Below are 18829 nucleotides of genomic sequence, written 5' to 3'. Positions count from 1 at the left end.
GGAAAGCTGCGATACTGTTATGGAATGAAAGAACTTAACGGGATCCCGTATTTTCCACTACCTTTGGTCGGTCGTATGTACCAGTCAAGCGTTTGTTACAGACTATATCTTTGTTAAACTTATATCTGTGATATATTCATTAAACGACTGCCGCTATTCTCTATCACCTCATTTGGTATTCTCTTCAGCTCGCGAATGCTACCCTGTCTACATATTGCACCCCGCTATTTGAGGAGCCGAACCTGGTCATCCAATTCAAGCATCTCGATATAAACAAAACAGGTTTATCAGTGGAGTCATCCAAATCACATTCTTCAGCCGCACTCGTAATCCCAGCTCGAACCAGCCAGTGGTGTTAACAAGCGAGGGAGATGCGGAACCAAGATGGTCTCATTTGGCAAGTTGGAGGATCTTTTGTTGGAGGACGCGGACCGCCAGCAGATAGATCCTAGAGTGTTTCCCAGAAACATACATGGATATTTAACATGATAGATTAGAATCGCGGAATTGTTATGCGGACCGTTTCCGTGCACATCATACCACCCACGTTATATAACAGGACGTAGATCTCGTCAGTCTTCGTCAAGCTATGTATAGATGAGATATTAAGCCGTTCAATATCTCTCATCTCAACTCTACCGAGCACTTGAGTTTGGAAAGATTCCGCCATTCCGACGCAACACCAGCGTTGTCGCGATTATGCTCTTCAATTCGTTGTTCTATTTCTTCCTTGGTGCAGTCAGTGCCTGGACCCCACAGTCCAGAGGTAAGTAGATGAATGTCTTGATGAAGAGCGACATGCTGATAACATCCAGTGGCTGCGAGGGCCAACGGCGAACAGCTTACCGAGAGATGGCTACCAAGCGACAAAAAGATCCGTGGAGTCAATCTCGGCTCGCAATTCATCATTGAACGATGGATGGCCGAAGAATCATGGAAGACCATGGGCTGCAGCGCCTACAATGACGAGTGGCAATGTGTCAAGGGTATTGGTCAAGCCAAAGCCAACGCCGCCTTTAAAAAGCACTGGGAGACTTGGATCACAGAAGATGACATCAAGCAAATTGCAAGTCTTGGTCTCAATGCCGTTCGCATTCCTATAGGGTACTGGATGCACGAAGACATTATCCAAGATGGCGAATACTGGCCCCGAGGCGGCATCTGGCATCTTGATCGCATTGTCGGCTGGTGCAAGGACCATGGTATTTACGTTCTGATCGGTCTTCACTCTGGCCCTGGTATCAGCTCCCCGAATGAGCAGTTTACAGGCCATGTATGTATCACTCATTATGCCTTGTCGGATCCCTCTTACTAACAAGCCTTCAGTCTGTGCCTGATCCTGGATTCTACACTCCCGAGAACTACGAGAGAGCGTACAAATTCCTCGAGTGGATGACGAAGCGCATTCATACCAACGGTAACTACACCACTGTTGGTATGCTGGAGGTTCTGAATGAACCTGTACATGTACCAAAGTGGAAGGATGAGGCAGCAGACATGATTAAGAATTACTATCCCAACGCATACAAGCGAATTCAAGCTATGGAGGGCTACTTAAAGGTCCCGGCTGCTGACCGCTTACACATTCAGTTTATGGCAAGTATTCTTTCCATGCCTAATACAATATGAAAGTATCACATCACTAACTTTAACGTCTCATAGGGCAAGTCGTGGGGATCAGGAGATCCAAGAACCTCTCTCCCAGATGAAGACACTGTCTTCTTTGACGCACACCGATACCTAAGCTTTGACAACAGGATTGCTGGCAACAAGAAAGCGTACATCCAGACCGCATGCAAAGATGACATGGGGAGACATGTTTTCGTTGGTGAATGGTCTCTATCAGTGAACAGTACTTTGAAAAACACAGACGAGTTCAAGGTTGATGGGCAAGAAACGTGGTACAAGGCGTATTGGGCTGCACAAGCAGAGTCCTTTGAGAAGTCTGACGGATGGTTCTTTTGGTCTTGGAAATGTGATGGCAAGCTGGGTAAACAAGACTGGCGGTGGTGCTACCAGTCTGCTGTTGCCGCAGGGGTTATTCCAAAGGATGCCAGCAGCGCTGCGAGTCTGAGTCCTTGCGCTAGATATGTTTAGTATATAGATTATGGTATCTGTTACTTTTATCTTGTATCACATAGTGTGGTAAATTGATTCATTCTAGACTGTTTGAATTCTGAGTCACTTAGGGGCATGTCTCAGACCAATCCTGGCTTTGGCATTGATACGGATGCATTATTGGAACTTACCCGAAGAGTATGAGATGCTGCATTTTCCAAAACCTTTAAAATCTAGTCAATGCATGCAGTATGGGAAATAGGTATGCGAGAGCCCTTTCGAGCCATTCAAAAGATGATTGTCAAGCCAACGACAATGCAAGACACAATAGGTGCGCGTGAGTGGAGGTTTCAACATGGATAGAAATTCAATTCTATTCACTCCAAGTTCTATTTGATTAAGTCAAACAATGCTTTGTATCATTGTGCTGTGGCTATGTTCGGGACGCTCCTTAGGTGACCCCGACTGAGTTGTAGTTATTTCAACAGGGACATCACCTATAGTTTGGAAAGTATGTTCAAGGCAACTTGAAAAAGAATTTGATAGATCTTCCTACTTGAGATAATTTACTTCCAAGTCACATTTCTATTATGAGTAATTAAGTGTCTAAAATGGTAGGTCTAGAATCGAATCCATATATAGCATACGGTCTTGAAATCGTAGCATGATTTCCAACGTTCTTTACACCTTTTCAGCACTCAGCTCAAGGCGGTCATAGTAAGAAGGAGTATTGTCGTTTCCAATATGAAGGACATGGCCAGGTCCCTTTATGGCTGTGGAAAGTACGCCCCAAGTACCAGTAGCCGCCTGACAAGCTGGAAAATCCCACGGAGCAGGACCCGTAGACACACACGAGACGGCTGGGATTGAACACTGGACCTTGAGCTCAGTGCTCAGCTTGCAATTCAGAAAAACTCGCCGCAGCGGTGTCTCATCATTACAAGTTGTCACAACGGCAGGGGCGTCGAGCAAGAAATTCGTCGGACTGTAGAGTCCGCAGAGAAAAAGGCCCAGTCCGGTGACAAGTCTACCTTGCGAGTCGATGGTGAAAGGCGAGACCTGTGCATTCATAGCGGGATCGCCACCAGGAGCTGCATCAAACGCGGCCATGGCGGTATCGTATGGGTACGTCTGTAGACCTCTGCCCGCCATGGGACCCTGGCCGGTAGCAAGGACGGTGAAAGTAGGTATGGGCGCAGCTGATGTCGTCTCGGTCGTTGGGGCAGCCGTGGTGGTGATGATGATAGCCTCGATGGTGCTGGATGTTTCGAGGACGATTGACGATTCACTTGTCTCGGCCGATGAATCAGTGGTAGCAGTGGAAGTGGCGGAAGCAACCGATGTTGCAGTTTCGATGGTTGTTGCGGATTCAATTGATGAGACCAACGATGTCTCAGTAGGTGCATCTGGAGTCGCGGTTGAGACTAGTAGGTTGTCAACGATGTCTCATTCAAGTGGTCAGTCTTGTACTCACTGGGCTTGCAGGGGCTCGCACCCACAAAGTCAACGGCCAATAGGCCCAAAGCCACACGGAAAAGAACGACAGAACGCATTGTGCGTGGTGAATAATTGTAAAGAGTGACTAGAGTTAATACTGGAGAAACGATGTCATGTACCTGAAGTGGCACATTGGCTTGTTTATGTATGGAGGCATGGAAGCCCCCCAGTTGACGCCAAAAATCAATAGTCGCTGTTAATTACTAGACTATTGTTTGAGTTGATAGCTGGGCTAGGCCTATCTAGCATGCTAAGTACTTCATACCAGGGCCTAATTCGCTAACTAAGAATGACACGGAATCTGCCAGTCATTTAATCTCCGAAGTTGTTATATTTAACAAGATTGTGTTTGTAAACAGCAGGTAGCTCAACTCAGCGACACCACTTCTGCCACAGACAGCCCATCCTAACGGCATAACAGTGCGGACATCCTGTACCTCTTGTGCAATGATGAATACTTCCACAAAATTGATAACAGCGAGAGCGCCGTTTCTCCAGCGTGGATAGTCGCTCAAATACATGTTCATCGCGCCTACAAATAGCCGCACGTTCCGTCAACCCCTCATCTTCTATTGCTTGGAGTGCATCCGCCTGTTCTTTCTCCTGTTGGAAGTACTGATCCGCCTTTGGACTTGGCTTGAAGTAGGCAGACTGGACGAGGTCGTTTGATGGGTATTCGTAGATGTCAATTTTGACATCAGCGCTTTCCATATACATGTCGAGGAATTGACTATCAGAGACTGTATTCATGAACTCTTGATAGCGCTCAAGGTCGTCTGCATGGATCGCATCTTGAGGTGAAAGGGCCATTACCCCAATCGCATAGAGGATGGCTATCTTAAGAATAAAATAAAAAGGTGACATGAGGTTAAAAGGCCGGACTTTGGTGTTATGAATGCTGGAACTGTCTATTGTATTGGTTCTGTTTACTTGAGGGGTCAATCGGGAGCTTTATAGATCATGGGCAGAATGGCTTCCACTCTGACATGTGAGTTTGTATGCAGTTTGCTACACCATATGCATGTGAATTACTCACTGAGCCGTCATCCGAGGCGTAACAAGAGTTGTTCTTCATAGTTATTGCTTCTTTTCGGAAACAACGGCAACGACATACGAAGATAGGCCGTGTATGATTGGACCACCATGTGACTGTTGGTTGTGCTGCGCAGCTTCAAAAGGACCATTGCCTGTGCCGAATGCCGACCATCACAAAACTTTACAGAAACTGACAAGTCAGGCATAATAATACGATAATGCACCTGTGCTTTTTATTGCATTACGTACTAAACGGAACGTATTCTTGGAGTCAAGAGGTATGCTCCAATCGGCAGTTCAAAAACTGAATATCTCTAGCCACTTGGACTTTGATCACTACTTTCAAAGATACTGCCGATGGGTTGTTTGATACACCTAATCAAACTTGATATCATAGCTCTTTGCTAAAGACTCTCGAACTTCTTCGATAAAGACTCCTGCGGTGACGAATTATCATGTCCAAGGGACAGCTTGCATGACTACTACCACCGATCGAAGTCCATACTATAGGCGAGTTGTGTCGGGGTACAAAATCTAGTCATAATAGCAAAAAAGATTTCAAAAGCTTTGTACTAAGTCGCTCAACAGAAAAAAAGTATTCAAATCTAACGGGCGAAACACAAAAGGTTTAGCAGCAAAGGAAATTGTTGTCTTGTGTTTTAACCTTATGTAAGTTCTAAGTTCCATCCCTGATCAACTTTCTCATACTTGTATGATTTTTCTACTTGATTATACAGATTGTGATAATCTTATAGACGTATAATCTGTCCATCCCGTGGTATCTTTTTCACCATTATCAAACCGGAAGACGAAGCCCGAGCCTTCTCAGTTCACTTAAAACCTCTCAACATAAGGATCCATCTAGATCAAAAAAACCAAAGTATCATATCAATACATTATGTGATACAGATGAAACGCAATATGATTACTATATAAACAGTGACATACCGCTCATCAAACGTTTCACGTTTATTTTTATCCTTATTTCTAACTCTAAAATCGCGAAGATCTTTACCCTATATCTCGGCCGGGACGGTTAAGTGCCGACATGTTTATTAGCTGGGATGTCACCTCCTGATTCACGCTCAGACATTCTGTAGCATAGCTATTGGTAACCTTGCGATTTTGAAATGTCATCAGCGAGTTATCACCAGTTTGCAAGGTTTTGGTGAAGCAGTAAACGCGGCATGTTGATACACACGCTTCGCCTCACATTGAAGATCACGAGTGGGTCATTGAAGGCAATTGCCTCAGATGGATTCTATATTATGGGGCGTGGCAAGCCGAGAATTTCTTTGAGTCGCCATTGACGATACTATGCAGATGATGCTGTATGAGGGAGGAGATGTCATGATGCCTGACGCGCAACGGAATTGGCCTCAATGTTTTATGAGACAAAAATAAACGACACAAGAGTCTCACATAAAAATCATAACCTGACTGGCTAATTGTGTCTCTCATGATTCCAGCGGATAAGATCTACCAAAACCTCGCGTAATGCCAAGTAGTTAACGACGTGACTATTGCCATTGTATATTTTTAATAATAATTGTGAGATTCTTACAGACCACACAACAGAATGTGGTAAAACTCTTTTCGATACCCCACGCCTCCAGAGGTTGGTACTCCCCGACCCTTGGAAACAGAACAAGTCGGGGAACACAACCTTTGAGGCTCCAGTAGCCAATCTTGCATTAAAGTCTCACACGTGTAGAGATCCAAACACATTATTGGTCGGAAGCGTCACATCTCTCGGACAATACCCGCACCTCCAAAACAAAAGGGGATAAGCTCCTTGGCTTTATCCACGATAGAGTTGCGGGTCACTTTTGCGTAATCCCTGCTACAACGTCGAGTGTTTTGAACGCATGGTACCTGTTTGATTGGTCGGTTATTCTTTTTGGTCGATTGGGGGCATTGCTCGCGTGTCCTTGACGAATCTCAGCTTAGAGATGGTCCCTCGTGTGTCTCTGCTTGGTGAGTTGATCTACAGGAGGAGGTTTCACTACAGTGTTGGTCTTTGACAGCCGAGCTGGTCCGTGATATCATCACACAGACAGAATGAGTCTCCAACACTCTACGATAAAGTCCACTCTGCGGTAAAAGATCATCAACAAAGAAGCAGAGAAATGCCCAGGACCTCACTCCGCTGCAAGACAGATAAGCTCGTAGTCGGCAGCTTGTCTTGGCGAGGTAGGCCAGACTTGCACTTGCAGCTTGGCATACAGCAGCCCTAATCCCAGCACCGCCGCCATGATCATCTTTTTCCCATTCGGTGACTCAACTAGGAAATGTGTCGTGCTTCACCCACTTGACCTTTCCCCTGTTATTCCCTCCAAGTGTCGTGTGCTCCATATCCTCAAACGGTCAATTGATCAACTACCCGTGCCACTGAGAGCATCCCAACAGAAAACGTGATCGACAAAGCCCCCGAGTTACAGACCTGCGACGGTTAGTCCAAGTGGTTCTAGCCGAGGAGAACGGAAACAAGGTTAAACTTGACTTGGCGGAGCAATAACAAGCTTATTTCGTTTTCTGGGATCCGCTTGTAGACGACGTTTTCGCCGAGGCGAGACATGGCGAGAACGCATCGAGATGACAGCAAACGGCTTGATAGCAACAGAACAACATCAATCTTGCCATGAATTATCGTACAATCTATAACTATATTTCACTATATTACATACGCTTTGGCTTACCGAGATCCCCGTTTAGATACTCGGTCCAGTCCCTGTTGACACAACCTCTTGGCGTTCAACGACTCTGTGGCAACTCCCTGTCAAGCTCCATCCCGGCACCTCTTTTTCTTCATTGTCTTGGCGATGCCTCTTTTTTCTCTCTCTTTTCTGGGTCTACCTCGGAGGGGCGTGTGAGTAGCTCACAGATAGCATACCAATTGTACCGCTTTAACCCACGCTTCTGGATTGTATATAACTATCCCATCTTCTCTCGCTGTCCTCTGCTCTTCAGATCCCTCTCACAAACACACTCTCCCCTTTCTTCCTCTAAATACTCCATTATTGCAAACAAAGACCCTCAAACGCAACAATGGCAGTCTTTGCTCAATATGACTACCTCTTCGCGGTAGGCACAATCTTTGCCTTCCTCGACGCTTGGAACATCGGTGCCAACGATGTCGCCAACTCGTGGGCTTCGTCCGTGTCCTCGCGGTCCATCAGCTACTTTCAGGCCATGATCGGTGCCAGTATCATGGAGTTCACTGGCGCTCTTGGTGTTGGCGGTCGAGTCGCCGACACCATTCGAACTCAAGTTGTCGATGTCTCGGCTTTTGATGATAGCCCTGCTCTTCTCATGTTGGGCATGGTTTGCGCCGTCATTGCTTCTGCTAGTTACCTCACCATGGCTACCCGTCTTGGTTTCCCCGTTTCTACCACTCACTCCATCCTTGGTGGTGTCCTCGGTATGGGCATTGGTGCTCTTGGTGGCAAGGGTGTTACCTGGGTTGGCTACAACGAACAGGGCGGCGTTGACATCCAGAAGGGTGTTGTCCAGGTTAGTATTCAGATTCACTTACTCCCAACCAACTCACTAACACTTATCCTCACAGGTATTTCTCGCTTGGATCATCGCTCCCATGCTCTCTGGTATCTTCGGTGCCGCCATCTTCCTCTTCACCAAATACGCCGTCCTCCTCCGCAAGAGCCCCGCCATCAAGGGTCTTATCCTTGTCCCCTTCTACTTCTGGCTCACTGCCTCGCTCATCGTCATGCTTCTTCTTTGGAAGGGTGGTTCTTACGAGGTCAACCTTACTGAGGAACAAATCCCCGGTGTCATCGTTGCTACCGGTGCCGGTTGGGGTCTTCTCATGGCCATCTTCCTCGTTCCTTGGCTGTACCGCATCGTCATCAAGGAGGACTGGCAGCTCAAGTCCTACCACATCCTCCAGGGTCCTTTCCTCCTCCGCCGAGGCCCCGTTCCCCCTACCCCCGACAACTTCCAGGGTGTCGTCCGCAACTTCTACGAGGGCCATCTTACCCGTGAGGAGCTTGACGAGCGTCGCGCTGCCCGCGCTGCTGCCCTTGGCGAAGATCTCGAGACTGGCAACGGCAAGAAGGTCGCTACCGAGAGTGCCTCTGAGGAGCCTGAGCCTGAGAACCCCTACGCGCACAAGTCTATGATTGGCCCCAAGCCCGACAAGCCCTGGTACACTGGTGCCTTTATGTGGTGGGCCTTCAAGTTCGCCATCCTCCACGGTGTTGACAAGGACATTGTCGGTTCTCAGGGCGAAAAGTCTGTTGTCGCTGGTGACGTTGAGGAGATTCACGCTCGCGCTGAGCACTTTGACAACCGAACGAGTTTCCTCTACACTTTCTCCCAGATCATGACTGCAGCTTCTGCTCTTTCGTCCACGGTGCCAACGATATGCCCAACGCCATCGGTCTTTATGCCACCATCTACAAGATCTGGCAAGAGGGTGTTATCCCTGACAAGTCCGAGGTTCCTGTCTGGATTCTGGCTTTCGGTGGTGCTGGTATTGTTCTCGGTCTCTGGACATACGGATACAACATTATGCGTAACTTGGGTAACCGAGTCACTCTGATGTCTCCTGCCCGTGGCTTCTCCATTGAGCTCGGCTCTGTCATCACTGTCGTCCTGGCCACTCGTCTCAAGCTTCCTGTTTCCACCACTCAATGCATCACTGGTGCTATTGTAGGTGTTGGTCTCTGCAACGGTGACTGGCGAGCTATCAACTGGCGTATGGTCGCCTGGATCTACATGGGTTGGTTCATCACTGTTCCTACAGCTGGTCTGATTTCAGGAATTCTGATGGCTTTCATCACCAACGCTCCCAACTGGAGCTAAGTGTTATGCGATAGAAATGTTATGATGGGTTTGACGAACAAAAGGCGTTTGTGAAAATATGATAGATAATATACCAACTTGATGACTTCATTACCTGAATCAATAAGCCTGTGATGTTTGTTTCCGCTGAATTGCAAGAATGTCACATGCATGAGCTTGCAACTAGACGTGACCTTACATGATTATTTTGAACAAGACGTTATGCCAAGAATACAAAGTCTCTTCTGATGCGATACCAAAGTGACTGTACTAGGAGCTTAAAGAAGACTTTACTTTAGAGCAGCGTTCGACTTGTGTGAATTCACCTGACCTTGTTCTACTAGACAACACCGCTTATACAGCGTGACACTAATTATATAGACTATCAATATGATACAAGCTAACGAGCAGCTGGCAATTCGCCCTTCTCTTCGATTTGTCCACCTTGAATCTTCTCCTCATCAAGAGTTCGATCGCCAATACCAATATCCGCCTCGTAAAAGACATCCACTACGTTCTTGTACGCTGGAACAAAATTGACAGCAATGGGATACGACAAAGCCGCCACGAAAAAGACCATGGGGACGACCATGGAGATTCCCATACTATGCATGTCGGCCACAGCTCCCGTCAGAGGAGGAACACAAGCACCGCCAATAACACCAGCAATGATGAAACCACTACCTCGCTTTGTGTGTCGTCCAAGACCTCTCATGCCCAGCGCCACGATCGTCGGGAAACAGATGGACTCGAAGAAGAGAACGACGTAGAGACAAGCAACACCGGCGTTGCCGTGGTGGACAATGGGTGGACCGATGAAGACAATGCACATTGTCAGGAACACCAAAAACACCTTTCGGGGCTTGATGAACTTCATGAGAAAGGTTCCGAAGAATCGACCAACTGTGAAGGCTGCTTGCGCGCCGGCAAAGAGCTTTGCGCCTACGGATTCGGACGTGTTGGGGCGCAACTCGACGGCGTAGTTGATGAAGAAACTCGCAATGGCGACCTGAGCGCCTGTATAGCAGAATTGAGCAAAGGATGCATGGAAGAGCTTGTATTGCTTGATGAACGGTTTCTCGTCGGCCTTTGAGTGAGTCTCTTGGGCTTGGAATGCCATGTCTGGGACGTGTTAGTAGAGTCTTTATAGGTTTTAGGTGTAGACATACCAGCATCAGTGATTTCAGGGATTTTGGAGATGTAAAAGAGACAAGCCAGGATCAAGACGAAGACGGCGATGGATAGATATACCCACTGCACGTTGGCCAATGCCTCTTCATCGTCGAGGTTGTTGAAAAAGACATATGAACCTAGCACAGGAGCAATGACAGTGCCGACACCATTAAAGGCCTGGGAAATGTTGATGCGAATTTCCGAGTATCGAGGAGGACCACAGACTGTAAATGTTAGAGATTTGGACACGATATAAGAGGGTTTAGCATACCAGTGATGAAAGGGTTGGCAGCTGTCTCAAGCGAACCAAGTCCATTACCAATGATGAAAATGGACATGCAGAAACCAGCAAAGGACTTGGCTTTGATACATGGGATGGCAATCAATGCGCCGATAGCGTATAAGCTGAGACCCCAGATAAAAACAGCCTTGTACGAGTAATGGCGAAGAATCCAGGCAGCGTGTCCAAGCGAGGCAAGAGGATAAGCACTGGCGCAATAATTAGTATCGATGCAATAGATGTACCAAATTAAAACATACCCAAAATACGCAGCTTGAAGACCTGCAGATCGAGCACGATCAATATCGAGGACCTTTTGGAAATGCTTGTTCAGCGTATCGAGAAGGCCATAACTGAAACCCCAAAGGAAGAAGAGGACCGTGACGAGAGCAATGGGCCAGATGGATTCTCGCAAGGTGAGTTCAGCTGCTTTGGTAACTTTGCTATCTTTGACCTTTAGAGGGCGGTCTTTAAAGAACTGCTTGACACCCATGATGAAGGATTATGATGATGTTGAGTGTATCATATGTTTTGGTGGGAGTTTGGGTAACAAGCTGAGGGGAAAGGAGGAGGAGAAACGCAAGTCAGGGCACAAGGAAAGGGAAAAGAGAAACTATATTTGATCTGCTCATTCCCCCTCATCAGAGGCAAGTAACCATTCGGTTGGTGCAAACCCGACCCGAGGCAAGACCAAGGCCCAAGGCCCAAGACCAGAGCCAAGGGGTGACACTTTGACCGTCATCGAAAACAGCCAACGATTTGCAAGTCATATTCCCTGATGCAATCCTTCCACTGTAACCCCATGGGGGGTTCAAGGTTGGAGAAGAAGAAACCTGGGGATTGCGGGGAAGCGAACCTGACTTGGTTAGAAGATGGACGATCTAATCAAAGAACATGAATCAGGTTTTCTAGTTTAGGTGCTAACTATCGCTGCAATGATGAGCCGAATAGGAGGGTAACAAGAGATATGCAGTGAGATTTAACTTCAATAATGGCTTATTAGCTTATCTCAGAGCTGTGGTGGTGAAACCTTTGGTCCGACTGATTCTTCTTCACCTCTGACCAGGATATCCATGTCTGTATCAATCTTTACGAGCTCAAGAACGGCAAATGCAGTGCAAATCGGTACTACACCTCGGCAATTAAGCTTGACTCCTTTTGACTTTCTGGAACCAACAGAGGAAGATGTTCTACTTTATATGCGGGGAAATTGAAACAGCGAATGAAACCTAAACGCATTAGAGCAACCTCGTGATAGGCACGCTTTTGCTCCCCTTGAATTACATGCATCTTAATCGAACCCGCCTGCTTATTCGGGCAATTTTTACGCCAATCACTACTACGTAGCATTTTATTGCTATCTCTCCCATCGTAGTGGAGATTGGTGGCTGCCATGCTCATCATCTTCTTCAATTTAACCGGGAAGATCACTGATGAATTAAGTTCCAGAGAAACTGTATCAGTCATGAATATTAATAGTCTTTTTCGTATATAACTTAACAGGAGTACATAAGAAAGGTTAACTCTAAATGCACTACGCAGTGAAGGAATCATGATAAGTAAACAAGATAGTCAGCCAGTATGTAGAAGCGAAAATAAAGCCTTGTATTTTAGTGCACGCTGTGTCATTAGCACAAGTGATTCCATCTCTAAAGAGTTCTCTATATTCAAAACCCCCTTAAGTTCCGTTCTGTCTTCGTCCACCTCTAGTACTTCTGGTAACGTGCCTCGTGAGAACCTTTCTCGTCTCGACCAAACTCCTCTTGTGCTTGCTCTTCGCCTTGCCCATCGTCATAAAGATGTTCTTGTTGCGTGCCTTTTCTCTGTTGCTTGTACTCTTGCCCTGGGCCTGCATCTTGGACTTGCGGATTGCTTGTGTAGACTTGTGCTCGTCTCTGTCCGGCTTGCCCTCCTTGGCGAGCTCCGCACGCTCCTCCTTGGTCAGCTTGCGCAGACGAGCAGGTGCCTCGATCTGCTCAGCTGTAAGGCCGTCGTCGCGATGGCGGTCTTCAAGCTCCTTCTGGCGCTTACGGCGGCTGCCAAGAGCCTTGTCGACTTGAGAGGACATGCGGAGCTCTTGGAGCTTGGCGAGATCAGCGGGTGTAAGGATGGTTGTCGTGGCGAGCTTGGAGATGCGGTCAATCTCGGCCTCCTTCTCCTCGAGGGCCTTCTTGGCTCTCTCGTCCGCAGCGATATCTGCTTCTGTCTTTTGCTTCTTTGGTGCGGGTTCATCATCGTCGTCCTCCTCGTCGGATGAATGATAAACGTTGATCCACTCGCCAGAGTCGCTGCTATCGTCAGAGTCAACCTCCCACTCGTCATCTTTGTTTTCCTCCTCCTCTTCGTCAGTAGCAGCGTCCTCAGGAAGACCCATAGCGAGACGCTTCTTCTTCTTTTCATCCTCCTTCCACTTCTCCAAAAGATCCAGACCCTCAATGCCGCCGGCCTCCTCTTCACCGAACTTGCGCTGAGCCTGGATACCAGCCTTCATGTCGATGGTGGCCTTCTTACCACGGTCTCGCTTCTTCAAAAGCTCAGCACCAACCTCTCGGTACAGTGACAATAGACCCTTGGCAGCCATCATGACACCCTTATCCTTACTCTTTCGGTATTGAACCAAATCTTGTAGTAGCGTATCGGTCATGGCAAGGGGTTGACGAGCACAAATCTCACGAATCGAGTTCAGACCAGCAGCCGCAACCTCGGCGGCCGAGGCTTCAGAGACGAACTCGTTTGCAATCTTTGTAATCAAAGGTTCAAGAACATCCGGAGGCACCAGATTGTGAACTGCCTGAGCCAAGGAAGCCAGGAATGATGTGACTGAGTGTTGCTTGGGAGTAAGGAACTTGATAAACCAGGAGTAGAGCGCCACGATGGTCAACTTGTGCAGACCAACAAGTCGGGTAACTAGCTGTGTTACTAGAATCTTGGTATCGAGAGATAGCTTCGCCTTGGTGTTTTGTAGATGTTTTGAAAAGAGCTCTTCAGCGAAGCTCTGAGGATCATGGAGGAGGTGCAGAGCTGAAAAGTTGAGCGGGTGAGGCTTGTTCTTCTTGCGCTCACTACGCTTCACCTTGTCGACAGCCTTGTCGTAAGCCTTCTTCGACTTCTTGGTCTTTTTGTTGATACCCATTTGATGCTTGACCTGGCTCAGATCAACCTCTTCGTCACTGCTCTCGTCCTCGAGATCTTCTCTTTCCTTGTCTCCACCGAGGAAGAAGCGAACAGCGCCAACGACGACCTTTTCGTTGTTGCTGAGGCATGCCTCCTTCATGACATCGACGGGCTTCGCATCGGTCCAGAACTGTCGCTTCCACATCTCACGAGTGAGCTTGATAGCCCAGATAGCTCGGGGAGAATCTCGGTCGGCGGTGATGAGGTTATAGAGAACGGTTTGAACGGTACGGTTGAGAGGGTGATTGATTGTCTTGTTGTTGGAGTTTCTTAAATCGGCCAAGATCTTCTGGAAAAGTGTCTCACGCAGAGTCTTGCTCGGCGACGATACCAGGATAGGGAAAAGGGTGGTAAGGACGCTTGTTGAGTCGATGACTTCTTTTCTTCGGAGAAGAACCAAGCTTCCTACGATCTTCTCGCGCAAATCAGGGTGCAGAACGACATGGTGCTGTGTAAGAATCTCCTTGAGATCGTCGGGAAAGGTTGCGGTCTCTTCCTTGTAGCAATCGGCGACGTGAGCAATTAGATCGATAATGTTGTGGAAAGACTCGACGGAATCGGCGCTTGCGGTGGAGGGGGAGACGAGAAAGATCTCGCGCTGGGCCTCATATTGTTCTAATTGCTTCAAGAACTCTTCCTTGTAGGATCTGGGATCGCGGCGGATTTTCTGCTGTAAAGCGGCGCTATAAAGTGTTAGCTTCTGTTGTATAAAAAGTAAAGATAGAATCGCAATTGACATACAAATCCGCATCGATCTTTTCGAGCGCAGCGACCTTTCGTTTGACCATTGCGACTTTGTTGATGTGCTGTTCAAGCTGGAGGGTGGGGATGGTTGGTCCCTTTGAACTTTGTCTAGGAAAAAGAGAAAATTTGGGAGATTTTCTGAGCTGATAAGATAAGAGAATCCACACGCGGAATTGATCCGCATTCTGTACAACTGAGACATCGTCCAAAAGCATCAACCTTTGAATTAAATTAAATATTATTGGAACATGTTCTCTGAGTGTGACAATGATATTTCAACGTGATGCGGTGCCTTCCTTGCATCCTTCTTGTTTGAGAGACACATCATAGCGACTGTCCAGACGCGTCCCTTAGGGATAAGTACCATTGTCTACATCACAAATCTTGAGTCCAGGCTATTCGAGATGTCACCTCTCTTTGTCTCAGTAATGGCATAGAATACCTACTGGACAGCAGAAAAGTTGACCACCTAAGTCTTAGGATACAAAAATAAATAGACTAAAGGCTATAGCTCTAGTAGCTTAAAGTGACTTACTAATTTCGTCTCATATGTTCTCAGCTACCAATTTTTCTGATACCCCGAGGAATACTAAGTGTCGGAGGCGCGATACACCTATGTTCATTATTCCAGGTCTAAGTAAGTGGTTATTGGTCTTATATGCAGACCACCACCATGCCTTCGAAGAAGCCAAACATTGGCAACCTGCTTGCCCTCTTGGAGATGTTCCTGGCCCTCCAGCTTGACATCCTTCCAGGAGGGACGGCGACTATCGCAGAGCTGGACTTTGCTGAGAAGGACTCCCCCATCAAGAGGGAGGATGTTAAGCCGGGCCCATGGCCTGGTTTAACATAATCCTCCTCAGTAGAGGCCAGTCCTGCTTCAGTCGCCGGAGCACCCTCGTCTCCTCCCATCCGCCGCCACCGCCGCCACCGCCGCCTTCTCGGCCGTTTCGGTCATGAATACGACGTCCCCTGGTCCCCGTTGTGGTTTTTGGGCTTTTTATCTTAGGGGGTTGCTTCTGTTTTCCCTAGAGCGAATTGGAATTTGGCTTCGCCCCGACTCTGAACGCTCCACTGAGAGCTGTAAAGTAAGTGGCTTGACCGGTTGTCAGGGGAGGGAAATCTAGAGGGAAAATGCCACTTCTCAGTGACTACCTTCTCTATAAGGCAGACATAAACCGTATCTTTATGGTGTAAGGGTCTGGATCATGGTTTGGTATTGTGTTGCGAATGAGAAGAGAATAAAAGTAGGTCGTTCAACTACATAGACTACCTAGGTACAAGAAGAATCTTGTCTCGCTCATCCCCTGACTAGATGGATACGGGAGCATTGGCAATGCGTCCGACTCTAGAACATGCAAGACTAGGAATTGTAGTAGGATATCCTTTCATTCTATTGGTATTGTTCTTTGGCAGTCAGCTCCTCTTGCCTAAGTTTTAGGGTATAAGGATAAATAACATAAAGCTCTAGTCTAAATAGAAACGCCATATCTGCTACACACTAACCATGCCAATGTTACAACACAGTTCAGACTGAACAACGACTGACTAGAGGTAATTGGTAGCCTCTATCTGATAGCAGTGTACTATTGAGAATCTGTTTTCATATGTGCCCCATGGATATAATGCTACAAACCCAAGGTATATCATAGGTGGCAATGCGTTAATGCGCAGGCAGGCTTTCATAATTCATGCAAAACAGGCATAGACGAGAGCTGTTCGTCTTTGTCTTTGTCTTCATCTTGGAACTCTAGCCTATCATGCTTGAGACGACCACCTTCAGAGTGCCTTGCACATCCCTGGAAGACGCAAGACAGTACCCATTGGTCCATACTGTTCTTTTTCTTCGTCGTGCGCACATGAAATAGCATATGCTCGCCTTTCTCCCTCATGTTGTTGAAGGTCTTGTTGCATGGGACGAACTGCTAGAATGGTTTGCCATGTTGATAGAATTGATACTCGCAAGGTCTATGGAGGGAAGAAAACTCTTCTTGAAGCTCGAGCGCTCTTTGACGCCCCTTTTGGAGCATTCTTGTGTGAGCGCATATTCGTGATGCGCATTGTTTCGATATTCACCACAGAGCCTGCAAGTATAAGTGTCATTTAGGGGTTCCTGTCTAGGGGCCAAACTAATCAATAGAGCGGGTAATGCCAAACAGTTTAATCATGCAGGCTGAATGCGCTTCTGGGTCGTTATGTCGAAGCTCAAGCTTACTCTTCATGCCGTTGTCAGCAGGAGCCCCTCTGCCTGTATGCGACTGACACCTCATTTATGAATGTTTTACTCATTCGATCTTTGCAGAGATACGAGCTTAACAGTAACACCTCATTTATAATGTCGGCTGGGGGAAACAGGCTACTCTCATTCACTGATTCAACCCAACTCTGGCCCTGACTGGCCATTTGTGACGAGCTTTCGGTGGTCTTCGAAAAGCGGCAAGACATAAGTGGGGTCCGTTGGGTTGAAAGCATCCAGGGATTGATTGCATCGCATGTGATCATTGGTATTCATTGCGAGAACGTATGGAGCACCACGACGTGAGCACTAATCTACAATTGGTTTCAATACTACAGTAGTGGCCACTGTTGATACTGTTGCCAGTCGACACTCTTCATCATCACATCACAAGCGATGCGTCCACGTCTTCTCAGAAGATAGCAAATGAGAACAAAATCGTGCGAGGCCAAAGTAGCTGTACAAATACAATTCATATTTTTGGACACTGAATCGGTGAGAGTGAAGGGGGAAAGAAATCGTGAATGGCACCCCTGCGCCTTGAGTTGAACATTAATCTATCATGGTGTTTTACAAAAATGGCTCGAAAAGTGCAATCAAGAGCTTGGAAGTGGCTATTTACCCCTTCATCCTTTGCACCTAGTAACTGGCAGGAGCAAGTTAGTTGGATGTCCCCAATACAGATTTAAGGTTATTGATGACTAACCTTTTCCCCACAATTATCCGAACTGTAATTCAAGTCGTTTAAGCAGCGATCTCAACACCACCGGTGGCGCCCATGGCCTAAAACATATTGTAAGTATCAGAATTTCAAGGAGAGGACATCAGGGGGTTCTTACCTTCTTCAAATCACCGTAAATGGCAAATTGGCCTGCAGTGAGAGTACCGACCATGAAGAGACGGGCACCGATACCAGAGTAGGATCCACGGATACCGAGCTCCTTACCGATCTTGACGAGACGAGAGACAGTGCCCTCACCGGGGAGACCCTGGGTCTTGTTGATCTTGGAGAGCATGGTGTCGGCGGGCTGAGAGACAATGGCGGCGGCGAAACCGGCAATCAGACCAGAGCCAAGGTTGGCAACAGTCTGCATACCGTCGGAGAGGTCCTTCTTGGGGAAAGTGCGGAAGACAGCCTCAGAGACCTTCTCGAAGACGACGAACTTGGCCATGGTGTAAGGGATCCTGGAGCATATGTCAGTTTGTGGGGGAAGTGTAATTGACCAGCAGTGAAACTCACTGCTTGAAGAGAATGGGACCGAAACCGGCGTAGAGAGCACCGAAACCCTCGTTCTTGACAATCTTGCCGAAGCCAGAGACGAGACCGCTGGCGTAGGTGGGCTCAGAGACGAGACGGATACGAGTGGCCTCAAGAGGGCAGAGGGCGATATCGGCGAAGAACTCAGCGGTGGCGGAAGAGGCCAGATAGACAGCAGTTCGGTTCTTGGAGGCGGTCTCGTAGCCGAGAGCGTCAATCCACTGCTGCTTGAAGAACTCGTAACCACCGAACTTCAGAGCACCCTGGAGGAAGTAACCGGCAAAGGTAGGGCCGACACCAGTGAGGAGAGCACCAGCACCCTCATTCTTGACGACCTGGCGGAAACCACCGATGAGACCGCGGTTGTAGGTAGCGGGGTCGAGCTGGATACGGGTCTTGACGCTGTAGATGTTGTTAGTTGCTTGTTTTTCGGTCAATGCAGTACGCTTGTGCTTCGTCGGTTGTTGCTTCATGGTTTGCTGCGTGGTAGAGTGGTCGTTGCGAGGCAATTGAGTCTCGCACGCCTGGCGCACCGGACCAGCACCTCTGAAGCAATTGACGACAAAAGACT

At 47.7% G+C, this 18829-nt stretch overlaps 8 protein-coding genes across 8 annotated transcripts; 3 read left to right on the top strand and 5 right to left on the bottom strand.

The window, feature by feature from the left end:
* Positions 1 to 699: 699 nt before the first annotated feature.
* On the top strand, positions 700 to 2097 carry FGSG_01596 (uncharacterized protein; the record flags this gene model as incomplete). The annotated part of the gene is made up of 4 exons (XM_011319113.1): positions 700 to 766; positions 816 to 1273; positions 1327 to 1560; positions 1663 to 2097. The coding sequence occupies 4 exons, from the start codon at positions 700 to 702 to the stop codon at positions 2095 to 2097; spliced, it is 1194 nt and encodes a 397-aa protein (XP_011317415.1).
* Positions 2098 to 2585: 488 nt separating this feature from the next.
* On the bottom strand, positions 2586 to 3611 carry FGSG_01595 (uncharacterized protein; the record flags this gene model as incomplete). The annotated part of the gene is made up of 2 exons (XM_011319112.1): positions 2586 to 3482; positions 3533 to 3611. The coding sequence occupies 2 exons, from the start codon at positions 3609 to 3611 to the stop codon at positions 2740 to 2742; spliced, it is 822 nt and encodes a 273-aa protein (XP_011317414.1). The 3' UTR covers positions 2586 to 2739.
* A 120-nt stretch (positions 3612 to 3731) lies between these two features.
* FGSG_01594 (uncharacterized protein) lies at positions 3732 to 4473 on the bottom strand. The gene has a single exon (XM_011319111.1). It carries the CDS (start codon positions 4417 to 4419, stop codon positions 3928 to 3930), a length of 492 nt encoding a protein of 163 aa, XP_011317413.1. The 5' UTR covers positions 4420 to 4473; the 3' UTR covers positions 3732 to 3927.
* A 3165-nt stretch (positions 4474 to 7638) lies between these two features.
* On the top strand, positions 7639 to 9414 carry FGSG_11973 (phosphate-repressible phosphate permease; the record flags this gene model as incomplete). The annotated part of the gene is made up of 2 exons (XM_011319110.1): positions 7639 to 8103; positions 8159 to 9414. 2 exons carry the CDS (start codon positions 7639 to 7641, stop codon positions 9149 to 9151), a joined length of 1458 nt encoding a protein of 485 aa, XP_011317412.1. The 3' UTR covers positions 9152 to 9414.
* Positions 9415 to 9793: 379 nt separating this feature from the next.
* On the bottom strand, positions 9794 to 11339 carry FGSG_01593 (uncharacterized protein; the record flags this gene model as incomplete). Its single annotated transcript, XM_011319109.1, has 4 exons — positions 9794 to 10515; positions 10563 to 10790; positions 10838 to 11055; positions 11107 to 11339. The coding sequence occupies 4 exons, from the start codon at positions 11337 to 11339 to the stop codon at positions 9794 to 9796; spliced, it is 1401 nt and encodes a 466-aa protein (XP_011317411.1).
* A 1092-nt stretch (positions 11340 to 12431) lies between these two features.
* On the bottom strand, positions 12432 to 14808 carry FGSG_01592 (uncharacterized protein; the record flags this gene model as incomplete). Its single annotated transcript, XM_011319108.1, has 2 exons — positions 12432 to 14703; positions 14762 to 14808. The coding sequence occupies 2 exons, from the start codon at positions 14806 to 14808 to the stop codon at positions 12525 to 12527; spliced, it is 2226 nt and encodes a 741-aa protein (XP_011317410.1). The 3' UTR covers positions 12432 to 12524.
* A 629-nt stretch (positions 14809 to 15437) lies between these two features.
* Positions 15438 to 15891, top strand: FGSG_11972 (uncharacterized protein; the record flags this gene model as incomplete). Its single annotated transcript, XM_011319107.1, has 3 exons — positions 15438 to 15584; positions 15631 to 15852; positions 15877 to 15891. 3 exons carry the CDS (start codon positions 15438 to 15440, stop codon positions 15889 to 15891), a joined length of 384 nt encoding a protein of 127 aa, XP_011317409.1.
* Positions 15892 to 17518: 1627 nt separating this feature from the next.
* FGSG_01591 (phosphate carrier protein) lies at positions 17519 to 18731 on the bottom strand (the record flags this gene model as incomplete). The annotated part of the gene is made up of 4 exons (XM_011319106.1): positions 17519 to 17646; positions 17707 to 17783; positions 17840 to 18185; positions 18241 to 18731. The coding sequence occupies 3 exons, from the start codon at positions 18729 to 18731 to the stop codon at positions 17745 to 17747; spliced, it is 876 nt and encodes a 291-aa protein (XP_011317408.1). The 3' UTR covers positions 17519 to 17646; positions 17707 to 17744.
* Positions 18732 to 18829: the final 98 nt, after the last annotated feature.

This window comes from Fusarium graminearum, chromosome 1 (genome assembly GCF_000240135.3).
Source record: "Fusarium graminearum PH-1 chromosome 1, whole genome shotgun sequence".
Lineage (NCBI taxonomy): Eukaryota > Fungi > Ascomycota > Sordariomycetes > Hypocreales > Nectriaceae > Fusarium > Fusarium graminearum.
The sequence above is the reverse complement of the archived record's forward strand: the minus strand, read 5'-3'. Positions and strand labels throughout refer to the sequence as shown.